The 21692-nt window shown below is 46.7% G+C and overlaps 1 protein-coding gene across 1 annotated transcript in view; it reads right to left on the reverse strand.

Moving 5' to 3' along the window:
• Positions 1-21692, reverse strand: part of CHD1 (chromodomain helicase DNA binding protein 1) — a 1592763-nt gene that overhangs the window by 1102963 nt on the left and 468108 nt on the right. Inside the window, exon 17 of the mRNA XM_078675438.1 lies at positions 2877-3029. Within this exon, the coding sequence (XP_078531564.1) occupies positions 2877-3029 (153 nt within the window). The remainder of the gene's footprint in view (positions 1-2876; positions 3030-21692) is intronic.

Below are 21692 nucleotides of genomic sequence, written 5' to 3' on the forward strand. Positions count from 1 at the left end.
CGTCATCTTAAAGATGGGGATCAGGTCCCAGAATATAGTCCACTAGACGACAGACTACTGCTGGGCCCAATTCCGGAGAAGGCATTGTCCTACACATACAAAGAAATTATAAACAATTCACCAGATCTATTATTTAAGATTCGGGAGGCGAGGGAATCGGACGTAGGCCTATTAGAGGGCGATGACTGGGGGGGAGGTGGTGAAAAGCTTGTCCAATTGTGGTATTACACAGGTCCTACTGCACCAGAACACTTATGTTTAGATTGGGGCGTATTTCTACTGTGGAGTGCCAGAGGGGGTGTACCCAGAAAGGAACAATCTTCCATATCCTGTGGTAGTGCCCAGTCATACAGATATATTGGAAAAAGGTGGTCGGCATAATGTCAGATGTTTTGGAACAGGAAATCCCTTTAGATCCCAGATGGCATGTACTGTGTGTGTCTGGAGAACTGACATTGCCCAAATACCCAAAAATCTGGCTGCAAATGGCAGCCATAGTTGCTAAAAGACACGTTGCTGGCGCATGGTGGTGACCCAGACGCTTAGGGTCTGTCAGGAAATGGTATATGGGGTGTTGGGTGGCGGAAAAAACTATTTATGGGGGCTGGGGATGTCCCAGGAATGGGGAAAAAGTTTGGCAACAATGGGAAGATTACAGGGGGATTGGGGTGGGTATTGATCAGCTAGGCGGGATGGGCTCCACGATTGGGTGATTCTGACTATTACTATCTGAGTGGGTCTTAATAAAATGTATATTAGAATGATGTTGTGCGCAACCCATTGTAAGCATATGACCATGTATGTTAACGCCTTGCGTGCTCCTGTCGGCCAACGGGAGCACTACCTCGCTAGTGCTGCCGTCGGCCATCAGCCGACGGAGTCCCGCCCACCTAATAGAACACCTGCACCGTGGCGGTGGCGTTAAAGCTGACTGCTGTTTAATAAAAAGAAGTTTTAAAAATAAATTAATTAATTAAGTCGGGACTCGAGGAAGAGCTTCCCTTGTGTCCACAGCGTATTATTGTTTTTTGAGATTGTGCGGAGAGCAGCACACAACACATTTAATTCATGCAAATTAAAGTAAAACTGTCAGCGATATTAGGCGCTAACTGCTTTTACTCTGATTGGTATTTTGGAGCACATCATGGCATTTGTCGATGTAGTAGAGTCACTGCTGGAAGGGGGACAATGTCCCAGAGGTACCTCTTCCTAGGCTGCATGCTCACCCCTGAAGCCCCAACAATCTTTCTGCCCCCATGGGGCTTAGAGCATCCCCAACCCCATTGAAATTTGGAATCGTTTGGACACAGTCTTGACACATGGGCTGGAAGAGATGGGGCAAATCACAATTTCCTCTCACTTGCCATGATGAATAAACGCACTTTTCGGGGCCTGAGTAAGAAGGGATCTAGGGGACCTGACGAACATTGGACATTTCTAAAACCTAGAATCACAGGTGAATTTAGGATGGTGGGGCTCGTGTGGATTCCAATACATTATCTTACTGAGAATGCCCTGTCAAACTTTGGCTAAAATCACAGTATTGCCTCACATTTCTGTGAGGCAAACATCCGGAATCTGCGGGTCTCCATTAAATCACAAAATTTCTACCTCCTCATCATCTATACACTACTCATGATAAAAACAGCACTCCACTTATGTGGCTGGTACAATCTCCCACAACAGGAACTCATCAAAACTTGGACCATGTAAATTCAATGAGGCTCACATGGTTATAGTTTTTATGTCCGTGCCAATGACGTGTGTAAGATCCACCAACACATGAGAGGCAGAGCATCAATTGTTCTATGTATAAACCAATAAAGATTCATTTTATAGGTCTCAGATTACAGATGGTCTGAAATGTAAGACGAATCAATTAGACCACTTGTATGACTAGGAACAAGACACTAAAGGATTGGACTGACATTTATCCCAAGGCTTACGTCACATCGTCCATTAATACCTCATTTAAAGATTCCATCCAAAGATAGATTTCTCAACAATATTTAGGGGACTAGACATATCTTAGTCTCTACTGTATGCTTTTGAATGCACAAAGTGCCATCAGCTTTCTTCATTACAACAGAAAAAGGCACTTGATCAAAAACGCGAAGGGAATTCAACCTCCAGGATGCCACTTGCTTTATGAATATCTACAAAGGCTGAGTGATAGTCCATCAATAGCAAAATATTGTCTGTGCAACGGTCATTGTCTTCTGTCCATCAAGAATGAGACATCTGAATGGGATCGGAATTGGACAAAAATGCCATGTATTTTTAGGCAGAGGGAGATAAAGACCTATGCATGGTGCCGGAAGGCTGAGACAGGCAAAATAGGTTAAACCAGGTTTAGTAGGTATTTTTTGTAGATCAGATGTGAAGATTGGCAGTGATGTATCAAATCTTATGTGGGTGGGCATGGCATTCCAAATCGGACGTACATTCTCTCACAGTGAATTTGGTATTGGACATCTTTTGAAGTGGGATGTATTAGCAACTTCTATTGATGTGCTTCTCAAAGTATGCTCTGTAAAGCAGGAGTCTTTGTTGGTGGAACAAAAGTCAAGTGTTAATCACTTGGGGAAGTTTGGGAAAAGGGAATTTCACTAAAAGTCCTTGTGCTGATAATCACCACTTAAGCTGAGGGTAGGATGATTTTGGTCTAATGTGTAATATCACAGTCTCTTTACGTTCTATGTTCTGATGCCAGATCCATTAAACCCTTTAGAAACTAACACCCACCAAACAAATCTAACCACAACAGTTTACTGTACGTTTTAGCAGACTACTAAATATATACATAAACCAAATGCTAAATTGGAATACACATTACATACAGCAACAGCATATCATGATTCAAGAAAATAAATTACCTGGAATGGAAACTGACGGTACTTCAGATACTCTGCAAGGATGTCAAGCATTCGCACCATCTGAGAGAAGATAAGAACTCTGTTGCCTCTTTCACGTAAACGAACCAGAAGTTTGTCGAGAAGAATGAGTTTACCGCTGCTACGGATTAAATGCTATGTGGGAAACAAATAAAGAAAAAAAACTGATCAGCACATTGATATGAGCTATCCATTTTTATGTACTTCACAAAAATGTTTGCTTTGTCCAAGAACTTGCAATGGTAGAACTTAAATACTTGCCTAAAAAGCAAATTGATCAGACTTCACCAACTTCACTAATAACTCAAAAAATAAATTTTACGGTGGAATATAGAGTCTGGAATGATAATGCCTATAAAACGCTGACACAACTGGCAGAACTATATGGGAAACAAGTATTCAGAATAAAGAGCTTCAGTGCTACAACTACGCATAATCTTGAAGGGATCACTTTTTTAGAAAAGTAAGAACTAAATCCACATACCACTGTGTCACAGTAAGCAGGGGAAAAATCTGCAAAAGCCCATGCAAAAAAAAAAGCACAGCAACTCAGTTTCTGGAGCATTGAAAGGAATGAGCTGGCTGTTTGACAGGCTACAAGGGCTGTCTTGATGTGGAAAGCAAGGCCTATGGAGTATCCACAGAACTTTCATTATTAATAGACAAACTGACGAGCGGAGAAGTGAAACCCCAGAGAACAAGCTGAAACTGTATCCTTTCAGAGCTGTTGCACAGAATGCACCCTCTAACCAAACAATCTGGTGCCATCAAAGGGCATTCCATGGGAGAAGCTTGGATGGCCCTTGAAAACCTCAAAATGTATTCCCCTGTTCACTAGCTGCTCTTGATATTTTGGAGAATTATTAGTAGACCCATGAACAATAAGGCTCTCACAAGTCAGTTTCAGAGTCAAAAAGTGCAGCTTACCTGGTGAGGTCCAATGCCTTTGAGCAACCAGTGACTGACTGGCAGGGAAAAGCAAGGCGATGACTAGACTGCCATGAGGGGCTCAGTCAGTGCATTGCTGAATGGACTAAGGGACCAAATTTGAAGGCCTAGACTACATCATCATGGTCAAGAGGTTGGGTTTAGTGCACAATAGGAAACTGCAGATCCAACACCTCTGCAGCTCTACCTACTACCATCAAAAAATAGACACTTTCCTCAACCGGGGCACCACATAAGAGAGAAAGTTAATACCATTTTAGGTGACATTTCTAAGCAATTGGCATACTGAAGGTCAAGCTATGAGATAACATCACTGTAATGAGGCTAGAGCAATTATCTTCCTCCTCATTGTCATCTTTGTTATGCGTAACATGCTCAAGTCCTTGAATATCAACACATTCAGAGGTGAGGAGGGCATCCACTGTTCATCCTGAAATATTGCTGTTATGGCTGGGGAAAAGGAGAAGAGTCACTAACTACCTGGGCTGTACCCCGGATATTTCACATTGTGACATGGGGCTCAACCTTTCAGACTTTGGCTTCTTATCTGTCGAGTTGGGGCAGGAACCTGAAACGGAGAAAGGTCTATCGAAGATACAGAATCAACTGATGGAGCTTGTGGAAAGTGGGGTGAGTCACAACCCAGCACTGGATGGAATGGAATGAGCCTTAACTGGGTCAGACAGCGCCCAAAGACGGACCAGTCAGGAGGAGACCAACATTGCCTAATGGATCTGTGGGCCTTACAAGCACAACAGCATGATCATAAACAATCCTAAAATGTTGCAGCATCCTGAAGCGTTAAACATGGCCAAAGGAATTTAGGACACATCAGATCAAGGGCCGGAACTGGCTCTGAATCGGAGCATCTAGGCAGTGGCTGGCTCCTTAATGTACAGACTAAGGATTGCCACAGAAATGGGACCGGAAAAACCTCACAACTTGAAAAGGAACCAGCTGGAGTTTGTTTTGCTCCCTGATGTCCTTTGGATGTATATCGCAAGACCTGAAGTGGTGTTTGGTGACAAATTAAAAGCTGTCATCTTTCAGGATAGACATCCCTGAACACCGTTGTACTGAGAGTTTGGAGATGCAATGAGAAAAGCAGATGAATGGGGACAGTCAGGGGCACCACAGGGGAACGCGAACTCCAGAATCTTTGAAATAGAGCAGGTGTTCAGATCAGGGAGAAGTGATAAATATTTGGAGGCTTCACACCTACACCTTTAGTGAATCAGCCACTTTAGTGGTCTGATGCTCTGTGATGACCCTCGTTCACCACCATTGTGTACTGCCTTTAGTGTGCTGTTACCTTAGCCTTAATGTAGGATGGTCTTGCATATGCCTATTTCTCTTCTGTTCTATACTCTTGCTGTTTTTCAGTAGAATAATCTTGCCAAAGAATAGAAGGTATGGGATGTCAAGGTACAGTGTTGTTGGTGATGGTGCACACATGTGCTCCATAGTGGATACTGAAGGATTAAGTGCATAGTGTTATTTGAGTTAGGTGAATTATGACTTTAGCCTATTGGCTTTGACATGGTCTAATATCATTCTGTTTTCCAAGTAGTAGAGGCCTATGCTTGAGCAACTCCATATTCTAAACTGCAGCCATCTTCTGAGCCTCTTTAGGTGAGAGGTTATATTTTTAGTTTCCATGTGTTGTTCACCAGCAGTGAACCAGAGCGGACCGGTTCTTATCGGAAAAAATGTGCTCTCTCGATCTTGGAGTCATAGCAAAACGCTTGGCCAGCTGCTTGTTGTGCTCTTGGTACGAGGTGGTACAGGAATCTAATGAGAACTGTAGGCGGAGTAAGCTAGAAACTTCGATGGAGAGCTGCATTCTATATTAGAGAAAGGGGGTCTGAGAGAGGGTGAGATGCTGGTCTGGTAGTTTGGCGGTCTGGTGATACATCACGGTGCAGTCGTGTTTGTGGAACAGAGAGTCCTGACCCAACCAGAGAGGGAAAGAGAGCCGGACCCTTCTTCAGATAACAAGATGCTTAAGATCATGGTGAGGTGTTCCATGCATATCTAACTTTATCTAACTATGCTTTTATTTTCAGGTTCTATGTATATGTATGTTTTGGTGATTGCTACAAATTTGTACTGTGATGTTTAGTTATTTCTTTCTTTTGTCATCCTATTATCATGTAATAAAGAAACCGTAGAGCATATCATTTGTTTGTATTCCTTGTGAGGGAAGGTCGAGATCCTTTTTTACCAAGTACTTACAGAGGGATGGGCGATTCCCCTCTAATGGGTAATTGTTGATACAGGAGGGAAATCGGCTCCCATCAGGGATATCTAAATTCTAATTATTCTATCCAATACATTGCTAGGAGAAGCAAGCTCTGTGTACCCTCTCAGATGGTGAGGTGTTGTGATTTGCTGCGTACCCTCTCGGATGGGGAGGAGTTGTGACTTGTTATTTGTGAGCTCCTCAGCAATGGTCTTATATGTTGTCAGTGTGTATTCCTTTCTTGGGTAAGTATTGTGAAATGTGGTGTCTTTCTGGACCCTGAGAAAGGATGTGGTAAGTAATGGCCTGGTGACTGACAAAAGCACCAAAACATACAGAGAAGTAGGTCATTACAACACCCGAGCAGGAACATCATTGAAAGGCGGTGAGCCTCAAAGGCTTCCCTTCCTTTGTCATGCTGACCAGGGCCTCTCCAGCTAGTGGAGATGCCTACTCCCCCTTGAACAAGTGTCACTTTTGCCAGCAAGACTGAAGACACCAACTAACTAGGGTCCAGTACTACACTATTAGCCTGCTGTAACCACACAAAGATCCTACTACAGAAGAGTGACTTGCCCCGCAGCCCAGCGACCTCCAGAACCCTGGGAGGACTGCTTGCCTTCTAAAACAAGCATTTACAATGCAATGGTCTCGGCAGCATTAAAGGTAGAGCTATTGGCATTGCTCATTTTTTTTGTTTAATCATAAATAAATGGCATTGTCATTTACATTGCCAATAGCTTCATCGCATGCATATGCGAGACCTATTGCATTAGCACCCACACACACAGTAAGTAGTAGAGTGAGAAGTTAATAGTGAGTAGGAGAGAGTTATTAGTAGAGTATTAGAGAGCGCAACAGAGCTGTGTGAATAATAACTGCGCCAGCCCCGTGCCCGAGGATCATCAGAGTTGTGTGAATAATAACAGCTGTGAGCACCTGCCTGAGGTGCATCATCAGAGTTGTGTGAATAATAACTGCGTCAGCCCGTGCCTGAGGTGCATCATCAGAGCTGTGTAAATAATAACTGCGTCAGCCCCGTGCCTGAGGTGCATCATCAGAGCTGTGTGAATAATAACAGCTGTGAGCCCCTGCCTGAGGTGCATGATAAGAGCTGTGTGAATAACTGCATCAGCCCTGTGCCTGAGGTGCATCATCAGAGCTGTGTGAATAACTGCGTCAGCCCCGTGCCTGAGGTGCATCATCAGAGCTGTGTGAATAACTGCGTCAGCCCCGTGCCTGAGGTGCATCATCAGAGCTGTGTGAATAACTGCGTCAGCCCCGTGCTCGAGGTGCATCATCAGAGCTGTGTGGATAACTGTCAGCCTCGTGCCCGAGGTGCATCATCAGAGCTGTGTGAATAACTGCGTCAGCCCTGTGCCTGAGGTGCATCATCAGAGCTGTGTGAATAACTGCGTCAGCCCCGTGCCTGAGGTGCATCATCAGAGCTGTGTGAATAACTGCGTCCGCCCCGTGCCTGAGGTGCATCATCAGAGCTGTGTGAATAACTGCGTCAGCCCCGTGCTCGAGGTGCATCATCAGAGCTGTGTGGATAACTGTGTCAGCCTCGTGCCCGAGGTGCATCATCAGAGCTGTGTGAATAACTGTGTCATCCCTGTGCCAAGCTCGACTGCAGCCGATACTTACATACAGAAACTTAACTCTCTGTGCACCTACCCACACCAAAATATTATCCAACAGTGAAGCCCTGCACTCACACCCCACAAAACAGCATTGCTCATTTAGAAGACGGACACACATTGAATTTCGAGCTTCTTCTGCGGTGATGGTAATTTCCATAAATTACTATTTAATTCTGGTTTTCTACTCCCACTTTGATAGACCACCATCAATCACGTTGACCCAGATCGCTGTCCCCGGATAACCCCCATGTCGTCGCTTTCCCTGTGCCACCCGGCCTGAGCCTCCTCGGTGGTGTTCCATGAGGCTGTTCCTCGCCATGGGACATCAGGCCGTACTGCTGCGGGGAATGTCCCCCAGGGTGCCCAGGCAGCGGGGCGCACCTCCTGCGCTTAGGGGACTGGGACTGGGGGCTAAGCAGGGCCTCGAACTCCATGGGCCGCTTCAGAGTGGCATGGCACGCCATGTCCGCAGCCGCTTACACTGAGCCCCTGGGCAACGAGAGGACTGATAGACGGCCGGACACAGTCAAGGGAGCTAACGGAGATAAATCCCCACGCAGCCCACCGCCGCCCTGAGCAGCACTTTCACTTTCACACTTTCACGAAGAAACAGCAATGGCGTCTCTCTCCCGGCAGCCTGCCAACCGTCTTCGATTGCTCTGCCACAACATTTGGGGCTTCCGCTGGGACTGAGAGCCGCTCGCACCAGCCAGTGACAGGGAGAGGAATGCCCTGTGCGCCGGGTGCCACGCGCAGCGCATCTGTCAGCGGGGCACAGGGGGCGCCCACAGGCTCCAAGCATGCTGCCTTCCGTGAAGCTGGCCAGGAAGAGAGCAGTTATCGGCACGCGGTGGGGACTCTAGCGACGTGAGCGATCCAAAACTAAAATGGAGACTGACTCACGCGTGCGACCAAATCCTATGGCGCGCGTGGCCAGCTCTTGTCTCTCCCTCTCCCATTCACAATGATGCGCACGTGCACAGCTCTTGTCTCCGTTTGTCGGCTTTTGTCGGCTGAAACGATCACTATAGTTCTCTGGCGAGAACGCCCTACGCGCGTTTCTAGCCGAGACCTAAAGACTCCTCACCTCCCGTGGAGGGGGGACCGGTCCAGAAGAAAACAAGTTCAAAGACCAAAGCTCTGTCTGTGGAACCAGAGAGACAACCGCCTCTGCACATGATGTCCTTGGCCCGAGTCCAAGTGGCCCACTGGTCCAGATAGGGTTCCCCAGCGATCCTGAGCAGGAGTCCCTTATGGATTGATCCCAGCCGGACTTCACATCGACGCCTACAGCCTCTGCACAACGACCCCCCTCAACCGGCGACCTGCACTGGTAAGCTGACTTCCTATGTCAAAGGACACCCATGCAACCATAGCCCCTAGAACCTGGGGAGTTCTACTGATGGTGTACTGAAGCCCCAGCACATCCCAACTTATCTGTGCAGATATCGGTTTCCTCCGTATGGCCTCCTGGTCTGAGCCTGCAGCCTTTTTCTGACTTCAAAATTCACAATTTCTCTGCATTGGCACTCTGCATCCAGCCACCTCTGTGCCGGTGAGGGTTTAAGTTTGGTGCTACCTTGTGCTTACCTCAATAGCTGGAGACTGGGTTACTAAACCGTTCTACTTGTAAGTAGTACAACTTCAATTGCCCCCTTTCTTAACTGGATAACATTAGCAACAAGAAACTGAGGCTGGTGGTGCAGAGGTCAGAGGTCACTTACCTGAACCTTGCCTGGTGCTGATCCTTCATGCAAAAGCTAAACATCGTAAATCATGTTCTTACCTACATATTGCTAATTATGTTTTCTCCCATAGGATAACATAGTACTGATTGAAAAATGCAGTGCCACTTTTTTACATTGAAAAACTGTGATACTGCAAAACTTATTTTACTGCAACATAGCATCTTTTGTTCTGTAAAATAAATATACTAAATGCAATATTTTTACAAACATTTGGTCTAAGATTTAGTCATTGAATGTGTGTAAAATAAATGCTTAGCACTGCCCTCTGATAAGCCTAACTGCTCGCAGTACCACAAAAGAGAGCATTAGTATTATCTAATTTAGCCTCTGTAAAAACTCCGGGAATCCACTGGACTCTAGCCTCTTTGTGCAGGCCTTCTCTTCCAAGTGTCTCCGGTGACAAAAACCCAACACCTCTGTACCAGGCCACCCCGGCCCGAAGAGAAGAGAAGAGGACCAAAGGTGTCCCCACATCCCAGAGTCCACTTGTTGGTTCAGCCAGACTGACCCCCTTGCCCTTGGAATGCCCCCGCCCCCACCCCCACCCCCACCCACCATCAACCCCCCAGGCCCCCCGTCACCCCCCACCCTGTCCCTCCCCCCCGTCCCTCCCCCTCCCCCCCGTCACCCCCTATCCCCCCCCGATCCCCATCGACTTCAACAGGGCACCTGACGCTGAATTGCACCTCTGCACCCGGCTGGCCCAGTGCAGCCCAAAGTGACCTTTTGGTGCGGTCTTGGACCCTGCCCCATTCTCACCTTGAGCCCAAAAGAATGGTACCGTCAGTCGCTGTAAAGTACCACTTCAGAAATATTGCACTAAGTGTTGATTTTCGAAACTGTAAAAATTCATAACACAAAACTCCCTTACCTGATTTTGATGATCTTGATGCCCACAGTTACATAAAGATATGTGTTGTTATTATAAATTGGTATGAATCTTCGTATTGAGATGTGCGCATCATTTATTGACTGTGTGTATGCAACAGATGACAAACACTCCTCTCTGCTGATTCTAAGGCTGCTTCACCACACTAATCTCTAAGAGAGTACCTTGGGATTGCTAGAGCAAGCTAGTGTCCACTTATAAGGGATACCCTGAGACTTGGCACACTATACCACTTTTTAGTGTGCTATTTAAAAAGCCAGCTCCCTACACCTGTTGTTGAGGTAACAGAAGACTGCTACCCCATCGTTCACAGATGGGCAATGTTAGAAAGTAGAAGAAGCTCTCCCGCCTAGGGAGAGAACAACCCAACGCACTACTTTCAAAGGACCAAAGGTCTGATTCATTACTTCAACTGTGAGGATATTCGTACTCAAGATGAAAGAATGTTCAAATGTGTGATTTATTCATATCCATATCAGGATTTCAATATAGATGGTACATGTCAATAATCTGTATTCCACACGTATGTTCGGGTGTGTTATCACATCACACAACCCAATGCATTTCGGGCATGGCCCGTCGTCAGGGGAATTACTCTACAAACAAAAACATACAAGAACCAAATGTAATACGCATGTAACAATATCAGCAAAAACCAAACTAGAATCCAATCCCAGTAAACGTGTGTTTGAAAAATGAGAAGTGCTCGACTACGTGAACGTGACAGAGAAGCGAGAGTATGTGACCCTGTAAATGAAATTATAGCCTTAGAACCAAAAGTCACAACCGAACCATAAACCATAGTGAAACGCTATATATAGTGACTACTTCAATCAAACGGGTGCGCAAGATAGAATATATCTTCAGTAATCCAGTAACCACCACCAATCATGCAATAAGAAAACGAGTCCCCGATCGTGGGTACTTACTCGTGTGAATGTAACAGCGGGACTCCGAAGAGTTCCACGAGGTGAACGCGCAGTGAGAAAGCAGGAAGTCAGAATATACACGACAGTGAACATAGAGATAGGACTAAACGTAATGAATAGAGTGTGGGCGCCATCTTGAAAGGTGCAAACCAGTAAGGCAAAAGTAAAGTAGACAGATCAGAGATAATTCAACAAAACGGGATGACAAAAAGAATCACAAATAACATAAAAATTCAATGCGATCATTGAGACCCAACGGGGCCATCGTGGAAAGGTACCGGATCCAAAAGTTCTCTCTCTTTAGTAGGTGGTTCTTATTGTTGCATGTGATAGGAACTTGTTCCAATATTTGGAATTTAAGCTGAGCCACTGTATGTCTGTGCTCAAGGAAGTGGGTGGCAACACTAGATTTTTGATTTTCAGTTCGAATGTTGCTCTTATGTTCCAAGATTCTCGTGCGAATCATTCTCTCAGTGTGGCCCACATAGCATTTGCCACATGGGCATTTAAGAACGTAGATCACATTCTTGCTGCTACACGTTGCGTTGACCTTCAACTTGATAGGGAAACCTTTCATCGGGTGGTTCATGGTATTGCCTTGGATGCTGTTATGACAGTTGCTGCAATTGTGGCATGGTTTAAAGCCACTGTATATCACTGCGGATTTGGGACTGCTGGTGTTGTTCAGAATCTCTTTCAGGTTTCTGCCCCTGGTGAAGGCAAAGATGGGGGGTTCTGAAAATAAACCATTAAAATCAGACTCATGTGTCAAGATAGACCAATGTTTACGAATGATCCTTTGAAATTGTGAAGAGGCTTTAGAAAACTTAGAGACTACCACCATACGTTCGGTGGGGGTCTTGCGTTTCGGTTGTAGCAAAGATGCTCTACTGAGTTTCTCACTTCGCTGGATAGCCAAATCCAAGATGGGATTAGGGTATCCCCTTGCGCGTAAACGATCAAGGACAGTTTTGATCTGAGTCTTGCTCTCATCAGGCCTGGAAACGATTCTTTTCACCCTGAGTATCTGAGCATATGGCAAGTTGTTTTTGAGTCCCATCCGGTGGAAGCTATGATAATGTAGGGTAGAGTTTCTGTCTGTGGGCTTGCGGAAGACTGTAGTGGACCAGTCTCCCACCTCTCTTAGTATTTTCACGTCCAAAAAATGGACGCAAGATGTACTATGTTCCCAAGTGAATTGAATACGCTGTGTGACTTGATTCCAAGTGTTGAGAAAAGTAATGAGGGTCTCATTAGAGCCTGCCCAAAGTAAAAAAATGTCGTCGATATACCGCAGATATAATCGACCATTTTCTGGCCAAAGGTCTTGGGAGAGAATGTGATTCTCTTCGAAGATTCGCATGAAAATATTGGCGTAGCAAGGAGCAGCCGAATTTCCCATGGCCGTACCGTTAAGCTGTAAAAACCATTTGTCAGAGACGGTGAAATAGCTATGATATAGCGTAAACAAAGTCAGTTCCATCAGAAATATTTTCAGATCTTGGTCAATGTCAGAATGGGCCAAAGTGCTCTCAATCGCATCAATACCCCCGTCATGGGGGATTGACGTATAAAGGGAACTAACGTCCACGGTGCACATGATGAGATGATCATTTTTTAGGGTATTCATGACTGGTTCTAATTTCAAGATGAAATCTGTTGTATCTTTTACAAAAGAATCCGCTGAGATGACAAATGGTTGGAGGTATTTATCCAAGAATTTTCCTACGTTTTCGTGAATGCTGTTTCTAGTAGACACAATGGGTCTACATGGCGGATTTGACGGGTGTTTGTGTAGTTTTGGTAGTAAGTACAAGACAGGAGGTCTAGGATTGGTGGGTGTGAGATATCTTTTGGTTTTGTCGTTAATAGTGCCATTGTCAAACGCCTTGTTGATGATGATCATCAAATCATTAGTATATTCCTTGGTGGGATCTCCAGGGAGAATGTCATATGTGTCGGTATCTCCGACATGAGCTGTGATTTTGTCCATGTAGAAGTTGGTATCCATGACTACCAGAGCCCCTCCTTTGTCTGCATTTTGACAGATGATGTTGGGATTGTCAGCAATTTTCTGGAGTGTGTTTCTCCTCTTGGAGGGGCTCTGGTAGTCATGGATACCAACTTCTACATGGACAAAATCATGACCAAAAGATATCTCACACCCACCAATCCTAGACCTCCTGTCTTGTACTTACTACCAAAACTACACAAACACCCGTCAAATCCGCCATGTAGACCCATTGTGTCTACTAGAAACAGCATTCACGAAAACGTAGGAAAATTCTTGGATAAATACCTCCAACCATTTGTCATCTCAGCGGATTCTTTTGTAAAAGATACAACAGATTTCATCTTGAAATTAGAACCAGTCATGAATACCCTAAAAAATGATCATCTCATCATGTGCACCGTGGACGTTAGTTCCCTTTATACGTCAATCCCCCATGACGGGGGTATTGATGCGATTGAGAGCACTTTGGCCCATTCTGACATTGACCAAGATCTGAAAATATTTCTGATGGAACTGACTTTGTTTACGCTATATCATAGCTATTTCACCGTCTCTGACAAATGGTTTTTACAGCTTAACGGTACGGCCATGGGAAATTCGGCTGCTCCTTGCTACGCCAATATTTTCATGCGAATCTTCGAAGAGAATCACATTCTCTCCCAAGACCTTTGGCTAGAAAATGGTCGATTATATCTGCGGTATATCGACGACATTTTTTTACTTTGGGCAGGCTCTAATGAGACCCTCATTACTTTTCTCAACACTTGGAATCAAGTCACACAGCGTATTCAATTCACTTGGGAACATAGTACATCTTGCGTCCATTTTTTGGACGTGAAAATACTAAGAGAGGTGGGAGACTGGTCCACTACAGTCTTCCGCAAGCCCACAGACAGAAACTCTACCCTACATTATCATAGCTTCCACCGGATGGGACTCAAAAACAACTTGCCATATGCTCAGATACTCAGGGTGAAAAGAATCGTTTCCAGGCCTGATGAGAGCAAGACTCAGATCAAAACTGTCCTTGATCGTTTACGCGCAAGGGGATACCCTAATCCCATCTTGGATTTGGCTATCCAGCGAAGTGAGAAACTCAGTAGAGCATCTTTGCTACAACCGAAACGCAAGACCCCCACCGAACGTATGGTGGTAGTCTCTAAGTTTTCTAAAGCCTCTTCACAATTTCAAAGGATCATTCGTAAACATTGGTCTATCTTGACACATGAGTCTGATTTTAATGGTTTATTTTCAGAACCCCCCATCTTTGCCTTCACCAGGGGCAGAAACCTGAAAGAGATTCTGAACAACACCAGCAGTCCCAAATCCGCAGTGATATACAGTGGCTTTAAACCATGCCACAATTGCAGCAACTGTCATAACAGCATCCAAGGCAATACCATGAACCACCCGATGAAAGGTTTCCCTATCAAGTTGAAGGTCAACGCAACGTGTAGCAGCAAGAATGTGATCTACGTTCTTAAATGCCCATGTGGCAAATGCTATGTGGGCCACACTGAGAGAATGATTCGCACGAGAATCTTGGAACATAAGAGCAACATTCGAACTGAAAATCAAAAATCTAGTGTTGCCACCCACTTCCTTGAGCACAGACATACAGTGGCTCAGCTTAAATTCCAAATATTGGAACAAGTTCCTATCACATGCAACAATAAGAACCACCTACTAAAGAGAGAGAACTTTTGGATCCGGTACCTTTCCACGATGGCCCCGTTGGGTCTCAATGATCGCATTGAATTTTTATGTTATTTGTGATTCTTTTTGTCATCCCGTTTTGTTGAATTATCTCTGATCTGTCTACTTTACTTTTGCCTTACTGGTTTGCACCTTTCAAGATGGCGCCCACACTCTATTCATTACGTTTAGTCCTATCTCTATGTTCACTGTCGTGTATATTCTGACTTCCTGCTTTCTCACTGCGCGTTCACCTCGTGGAACTCTTCGGAGTCCCGCTGTTACATTCACACGAGTAAGTACCCACGATCGGGGACTCGTTTTCTTATTGCATGATTGGTGGTGGTTACTGGATTACTGAAGATATATTCTATCTTGCGCACCCGTTTGATTGAAGTAGTCACTATATATAGCGTTTCACTATGGTTTATGGTTCGGTTGTGACTTTTGGTTCTAAGGCTATAATTTCATTTACAGGGTCACATACTCTCGCTTCTCTGTCACGTTCACGTAGTCGAGCACTTCTCATTTTTCAAACACACGTTTACTGGGATTGGATTCTAGTTTGGTTTTTGCTGATATTGTTACATGCGTATTACATTTGGTTCTTGTATGTTTTTGTTTGTAGAGTAATTCCCCTGACGACGGGCCATGCCCGAAATGCATTGGGTTGTGTGATGTGATAACACACCCGAACATACGTGTGGAATACAGATTATTGACATGTACCATCTATATTGAAATCCTGATATGGATATGAATAAATCACACATTTGAACATTCTTTCATCTTGAGTACGAATATCCTCACAGTTGAAGTAATGAATCAGACCTTTGGTCCTTTGAAAGTAGTGCGTTGGGTTGTTCTCTCCCTAGGCGGGAGAGCTTCTTCTACTATGTCCATTGACACACTGCAAGGCTAGACAGTGTTTTCCACCCTCCTGCACACGAAAACTCTTTACAAGTCTTCATTTTCAAGGAATACCCTGCTGTGCGAGTACCACTTTCTTCAACAATGTTAGAAAGTGCCATCTTTCTTGCATAGGTATGCCCCCACTTTTTGCTGAATTGCTGTTGTGCTTTGACTGAGTGTGCCCTGGGCTCCTGCCAACCAGGTGCCCAGGGCCTGTGTTCCTTTCCTAAAACTGTGTTGAAACTAAAACCCAATCTCTGGCCACCTGTCAGCCCGAGTAAATGGTACCCTAGGTACCCTGGCCATGGTGACCAGAGAAGTCCCCTAAGGGCTGCAGCACTTATTGTGCCACCCTTAGGGGCCATGTACCCTGACACCCACACACTGCCTTTGCAGGCTGAGTGTCTAACTACAGAACTAAACAGAGCGGACATGGCACACATTCCTGTGTGCCATGCCCCCACGCGCACTGCCCTGGCATCCATCAGTCACCCCTCCAGCTGGGTGCCCTATGCCAGTGGTTTGGGGACAGTTGCATGAGCCCTGTGCCCCTACAGTACCCAGGGCCATTCCTGGGCACTGTAAGTGCAGTGCTGCCATTAAGAGTATATGGTGCTGGGAGGTTGTCATTACGAACTCCACAGCACCATGATGGCTTCACTGAAGACTGAGAAGTTTGGCATCAAACTTCTCAGCACATTAAACCCGCACTGATGCCAGTGTGGGATTTAATGTAAAATGCACAACAGAGGGCATCTTAGAGATGCCCCCTGAAACCTAACCAACTCCCAGTGTCCTGACTGTGTTGCTACCGAGGCTGCCACCACCAGGCATGTTTCTGGACCCCTGGGTCGAGAGCCTGCGCTCTCGGGCGCCTCAAACAAAGCACATCCTGGGACGAGGTGCCAAGCCTCCTCCCCCAGGATGGGTACGGGAAGCTTCAAAGGCATACCGCCTTTGTGAGCTTCTCCAGGCCACTTGCTGTACTCAGCAACTGGCCCCCACCGGTTGTGACCCCCACTCTGGCAGGAACAACAGCGGGAAACCCTAAGTGAGGAAAGGGGGTGTGCCAGCCTATGCCAACCCCACCCCTCAGGTGGGAGAGGCAAGGTGAAGCAGAACTCCGGGCTCCAGCCATCTTGAAGATGGGGAGCCATGCCCAATCACAGCTAGGCTCCTGCCCCCCTCACACAGGAGAGGAGCAGGCTAGGGGGTGTACACACCCCAGGACAGGGACCCATTGGTCCCTGCCTTTGCCCTACCTGTAAAGCCCCTAAATGTAGTATTTAGGGGCACCCTGAACCTTCCTTCCTCAGATCCCGATTGAAACAAGAAGACGAACAAGAAACAAGAAGACCTGCCGTCCAGCTGCTAACAAGAGGACGACACCCACTGACTTGGCCCCGGAACCCTACAGGACTGTTGATCCTTGAACCTGCTCCTGCGAAACCCTGGCGTCTCCTGTGGACAGCAACCTCGAAAACCCCGGAGGACCTGCCTGCCTTGAACCTTCCAAAAGACTGGGACTCCCACGAGCAGTGGTTCTGCTCAAACTGCAATAACCCTGGTGCCAGCCAGGAACCGCAAACCCAGCCCACTCTGCACCCGCTGAGCACGGCCTGTGCCTGAGTGAACCAAGACCACGAGGATGTCCCCCCGGGCGACTGTGACCCGAAATCCAGTGCCCAAAGACCCTCATCGAAGAACCAGACAACGCCTGCAGCCTCAGAACCAGGGACCCATCCAACCGTGACCAGCTGAGGGTAAGATTTCCCGACACCAAAAATCACCCCTGCACCCCGCGCCCCACAGCCCCCTGTGCCTTCCTTTGGGGTACCTACCTCTTCTCAAAGATCCTAACTTACCTCTCGAAGTGGTGGTCGCACCTGAAGAATCTCCGTCCCCGAGCCTGCAGCCTTTGTTCACTTATTAACTTTCCCATTGGATAACATTGAGCGCCCAACGGCTCAAAAGCACCCTGCACCCAGCCGCCTGAGTGCCGCTGAAAGTGCAACTACTACCCTACTCTACTTCCCCACTTGCCCTGAGTAAGTGACCAGGAGCTCAGCTCCCACAGCCGCGTGGCCTGCTTGCTTGCAGCCACCAACCAAAGGCTCCCTACCCTCCATTGGATTGCATTGGGCCTACTCTCTCTGCACCCTGCTGCCCCTGTGCCGCTGAGGGTGTAACTACTGTACCTTTCCAACCTTGGGAGACCCCCGAGTCTATGCCCAGAACCTTAACTCCACCAGTCGAGTACTAACCTAAAAGCTGATAACTCATTTTCCTGCCATAGGTTAACATGGACTGGTTTCCCTTGAAATTTATTCCAAGTGTGGAGTTTTGAAACTTTAAAATATTCATCTAAAATCAGCCGAATAACGTATTCCGAATTAGAGAAGCCAGTACTGTACCTTTTAGCCCAGTACTGAACCGAAAAAGTAATCATAACTGCACTTACCAGTAACCTGAATTTTCTTCCATAGGAAACCCTTGACTGTTTTTCTGTGAAATTTCTTCAAAGTGTCGATTTTTGGAAACTACAAATATTCTTTAAATATCGTACCAACTACCAAAGTGTAATTACTTACCTGTCTTAGGTAGAAGTCCCAGTGCTGAACTTGGGAGTCCAGTACTGGGCGACAAAAGTAACGAGAACCTGCCTGTGACTTGAATTTCCTCCCATAGGATAACATTGCTTGGTTTTCACTGAAAAGGTTATGTGTCAACTTTGAAAATACATTTATATTCTTTAAAAATAACTACTGTAACCAACACGCTTTTACTTAATTGTTTACAGTACATGTTCCGGGACTGAATCTAGGATCCAGTCCTGGGGTTAGAAAAGTAATCCATAAAGTAACCAATTGCATTTATCTAGCAAAACTCATTGAGCTCAATGTTAAATTGTGTTTGAAATTGTGTTGCCTATTGCAACCACTGTAGCTATTTTACTTACAAAGTCTATTGCCTTTTTGCAAAGTAATTGCCTAAAGTCACTCATATTGCGAAAAGTATATTTTGATACCTGATGGTTCTAAAATAAAAAAAACTATATCTGTGGATATAAAACAATTGGCTTAGAGTTCAGTTCTTGAGTGTGAGAGACCATTTGCTGACTGAGTGTTTACAACAAATTCTTTACACTGTCCTCTGATACTGCCTTACTGCTCGACCAAGCTGCCACTTTAGAGAGTAAGGTTATATCTAACTTTAACCTCTGCCATACCTCTGGAGACTGGGGACTCTATACACACTGTACCTTACTTTGGTCCAGTATATATAGAGCTACTTTCTTACAGGCAACTGCCAGCATCAACTTTGCCAACACCTGAGGGGCACTGGTGAGGCAGAAGGGGGCAAGGCAAACTGGAAGTGCTTGTGGCCTACCTTGAACCACAAGTAGTGCCTGTGAGCCTGCAGGACGGGGAAGAGAAATATGTGTCCTGCAGTTCAAACACCACCATTCACGCTTCGGTATCCAGAACAGACAGAACCTCAGTTGGGGGGATTATCCTGAATTCTTCTTTGCACAAGAAAGGCGTTGAAAGGGAGAAGTTCATGGATAGGGTGGAGTTCTCTTTCCTCTTTCGGCACAAAGAAGTAGCAGGAATAACACTAAGTTCTCACTTCCTAGGTCAGTACCGTCTTTATTGCCCTTTTGGCTAAAAGAGTCTGCACTTCCTAGCATAAGACAGGCAGGTGGTCCTCTGACAAGCATTCCACTGTAGGTGAGGTGGGTTAAAAGAGAACAGAAGAGCATAGTACGCTGTTTGAAATCCGTAGGACCCATCTGTCAAGTTTTGCCAACCTGCAGGAAATGGCTGATCCTGCCTCACACCAAATAGCTGTTGGCTACTACGGGTGCACTAAAGAGGTTTTTCAGTTTTTACTGGAGGGGCAAAAGATTGTGAGGAACACTATAAGGAATGGCCGGGCCCTTGCCTGCCTAATGGCTCTGATCTCGAAAGGGCTGGTAAGACTTTAGTGCAGGCCCTTGGCATATCTCCTAAAATGACAATTGTTGTGGGGATTGCCAAACTGGAGCTAAAGGCCCAGACAACATGCCGTTGCCCGGCTTTCTTTAAAACATTCTAGGGTAGAGTCCACCTTTTCAGCAAGCAGGCAGGGGCCGTCAAAAAGAATGTCCATTAGGAAGCCTAGACGTCTCCAGAGAAGCTTCTGGACCTCATCCGCGCACAGCACCAGAACAGCAAGCTACTTCCCTCTGCCCTGCCCAGACAATCTGCGGGATTCCGGCCCAAGCGAATGACATACTTGGCTGGATACTGACCACCTTGTATGGGTTGGGCTAATGAAGGTCGCAGGTCTTCTGGGACTGCAGGAAAAATCTCCCCTACTAGCTGTCAAATTTCATAAGTATAATGTTACAGTAAGTAGCTCGCATTAACTGACCTCAGGGTCAGCGACCCTCAGAAAGCGACCATTGACCTTACCAGGTAGGTCACTCCCCTTCCGCACAGCACCGCCTGTGTGTCCCTGCCCCAGCTGCCGCTGCTGAGAAAGTTCAAGGCCCTCCACCACCCGCAGGCTACCACCGGCGCCTCATCCCTGGTGGCCAGTGGTAGGCCGTAGGTAGGTTTGTTCATCGTTCGCTTTATTGCTTTTATTGTATTGCCTGTATTTTCATTGGTGTGTCTGTGACTGCTGTCGTCTGTCTTCCCCCGCAGCCTGAACGTGGTCCATGCCCCTTTTTCTTCCCTCTGTTCCCCTCGCTGCCCCGTGCATCTCTGCCCATTCTGCCTTCTGTTCTTAGCTGCCCCTGTATTTCTGTATTTTGCCTCTGTGCCACTTGTTTTTGCGGTATTTCTGTGCCCTTTTTGCCTTCTGTGTCACTCGTTTTTCTCTCGTTTTTGTGCCTCTTTTGCCTTCTTTTCCACTCGTTTTTGTGCCCTTCTGCCCTCTGTGCCACTCGTTTTTCCATTGTTTTTGTGCCCTTTTGCCTTCTGTTCCACTCCTTTTGTGACCCTTCTGCCCTCTGTGCCACTCGTTTTTCCCTCGTTTGTTGTGCCCTTCTGCCCTCCGTTCCACTCGTTCTTTTGTGCCCTTCTGCCCTCTGTGCCACTCGTTTCCCCCTCGTTTCTGGTCCCCTTTTTCCTTCTGTTACCTTTGTTGTCCCTCACTGCCCTCGCCACTGCCCCCCCTGCGGCCCGCACCCCCCTGGACTACCCACTGCCCATTCGCTGCCCCCGCCTCCCAGCTGCTCCTCCCTCCCGCCTCCCCATATATGTCGGCCACTGGCGCGCCTAAGGCAAGACCGTCTGCACCTGGACCGCACCCAGTGCCAGAACCGCTGGCCCCTGCACCCGCCACGACGACCGCTGCACTCTGCACGCTCTCAACTCCGGACGGAGCCACATCTGCTTCAAGGCCGCCCCGAAACGCACACATGGCCCCTTCACCTGCCGGAACTGCAGCTACACCAGTCATAGAGCCGACGAACCACGCGCCAAGAAAGACCCCAACCACCTCCGATGTATACTACTGAACACCTGCTCCGCACGCAAGCATGCCGTCGAGCTCTGGGACCTGCTCGACACAACATACCCAGACGTCGCCTTCCTGACAGAGACCTGGTTTAACGACTCCTCCGCACCCGACATCGCCACAGCCATCCCAGACGGCTACAAGATCACCCGCAGAGACCGCACCAACAGAGTCGGAAGAGGAATTGCTATCGTCCACAAGAACAGCATCAGGGTCTCGACTAGCACCGACGACGTGCTCAGTACTGCTGAACACATGCATTTCCAGATC

Source organism: Lissotriton helveticus, chromosome 2_1, assembly GCF_964261635.1.
Source record: "Lissotriton helveticus chromosome 2_1, aLisHel1.1, whole genome shotgun sequence".
Classification (NCBI taxonomy): Eukaryota; Metazoa; Chordata; class Amphibia; order Caudata; family Salamandridae; genus Lissotriton; species Lissotriton helveticus.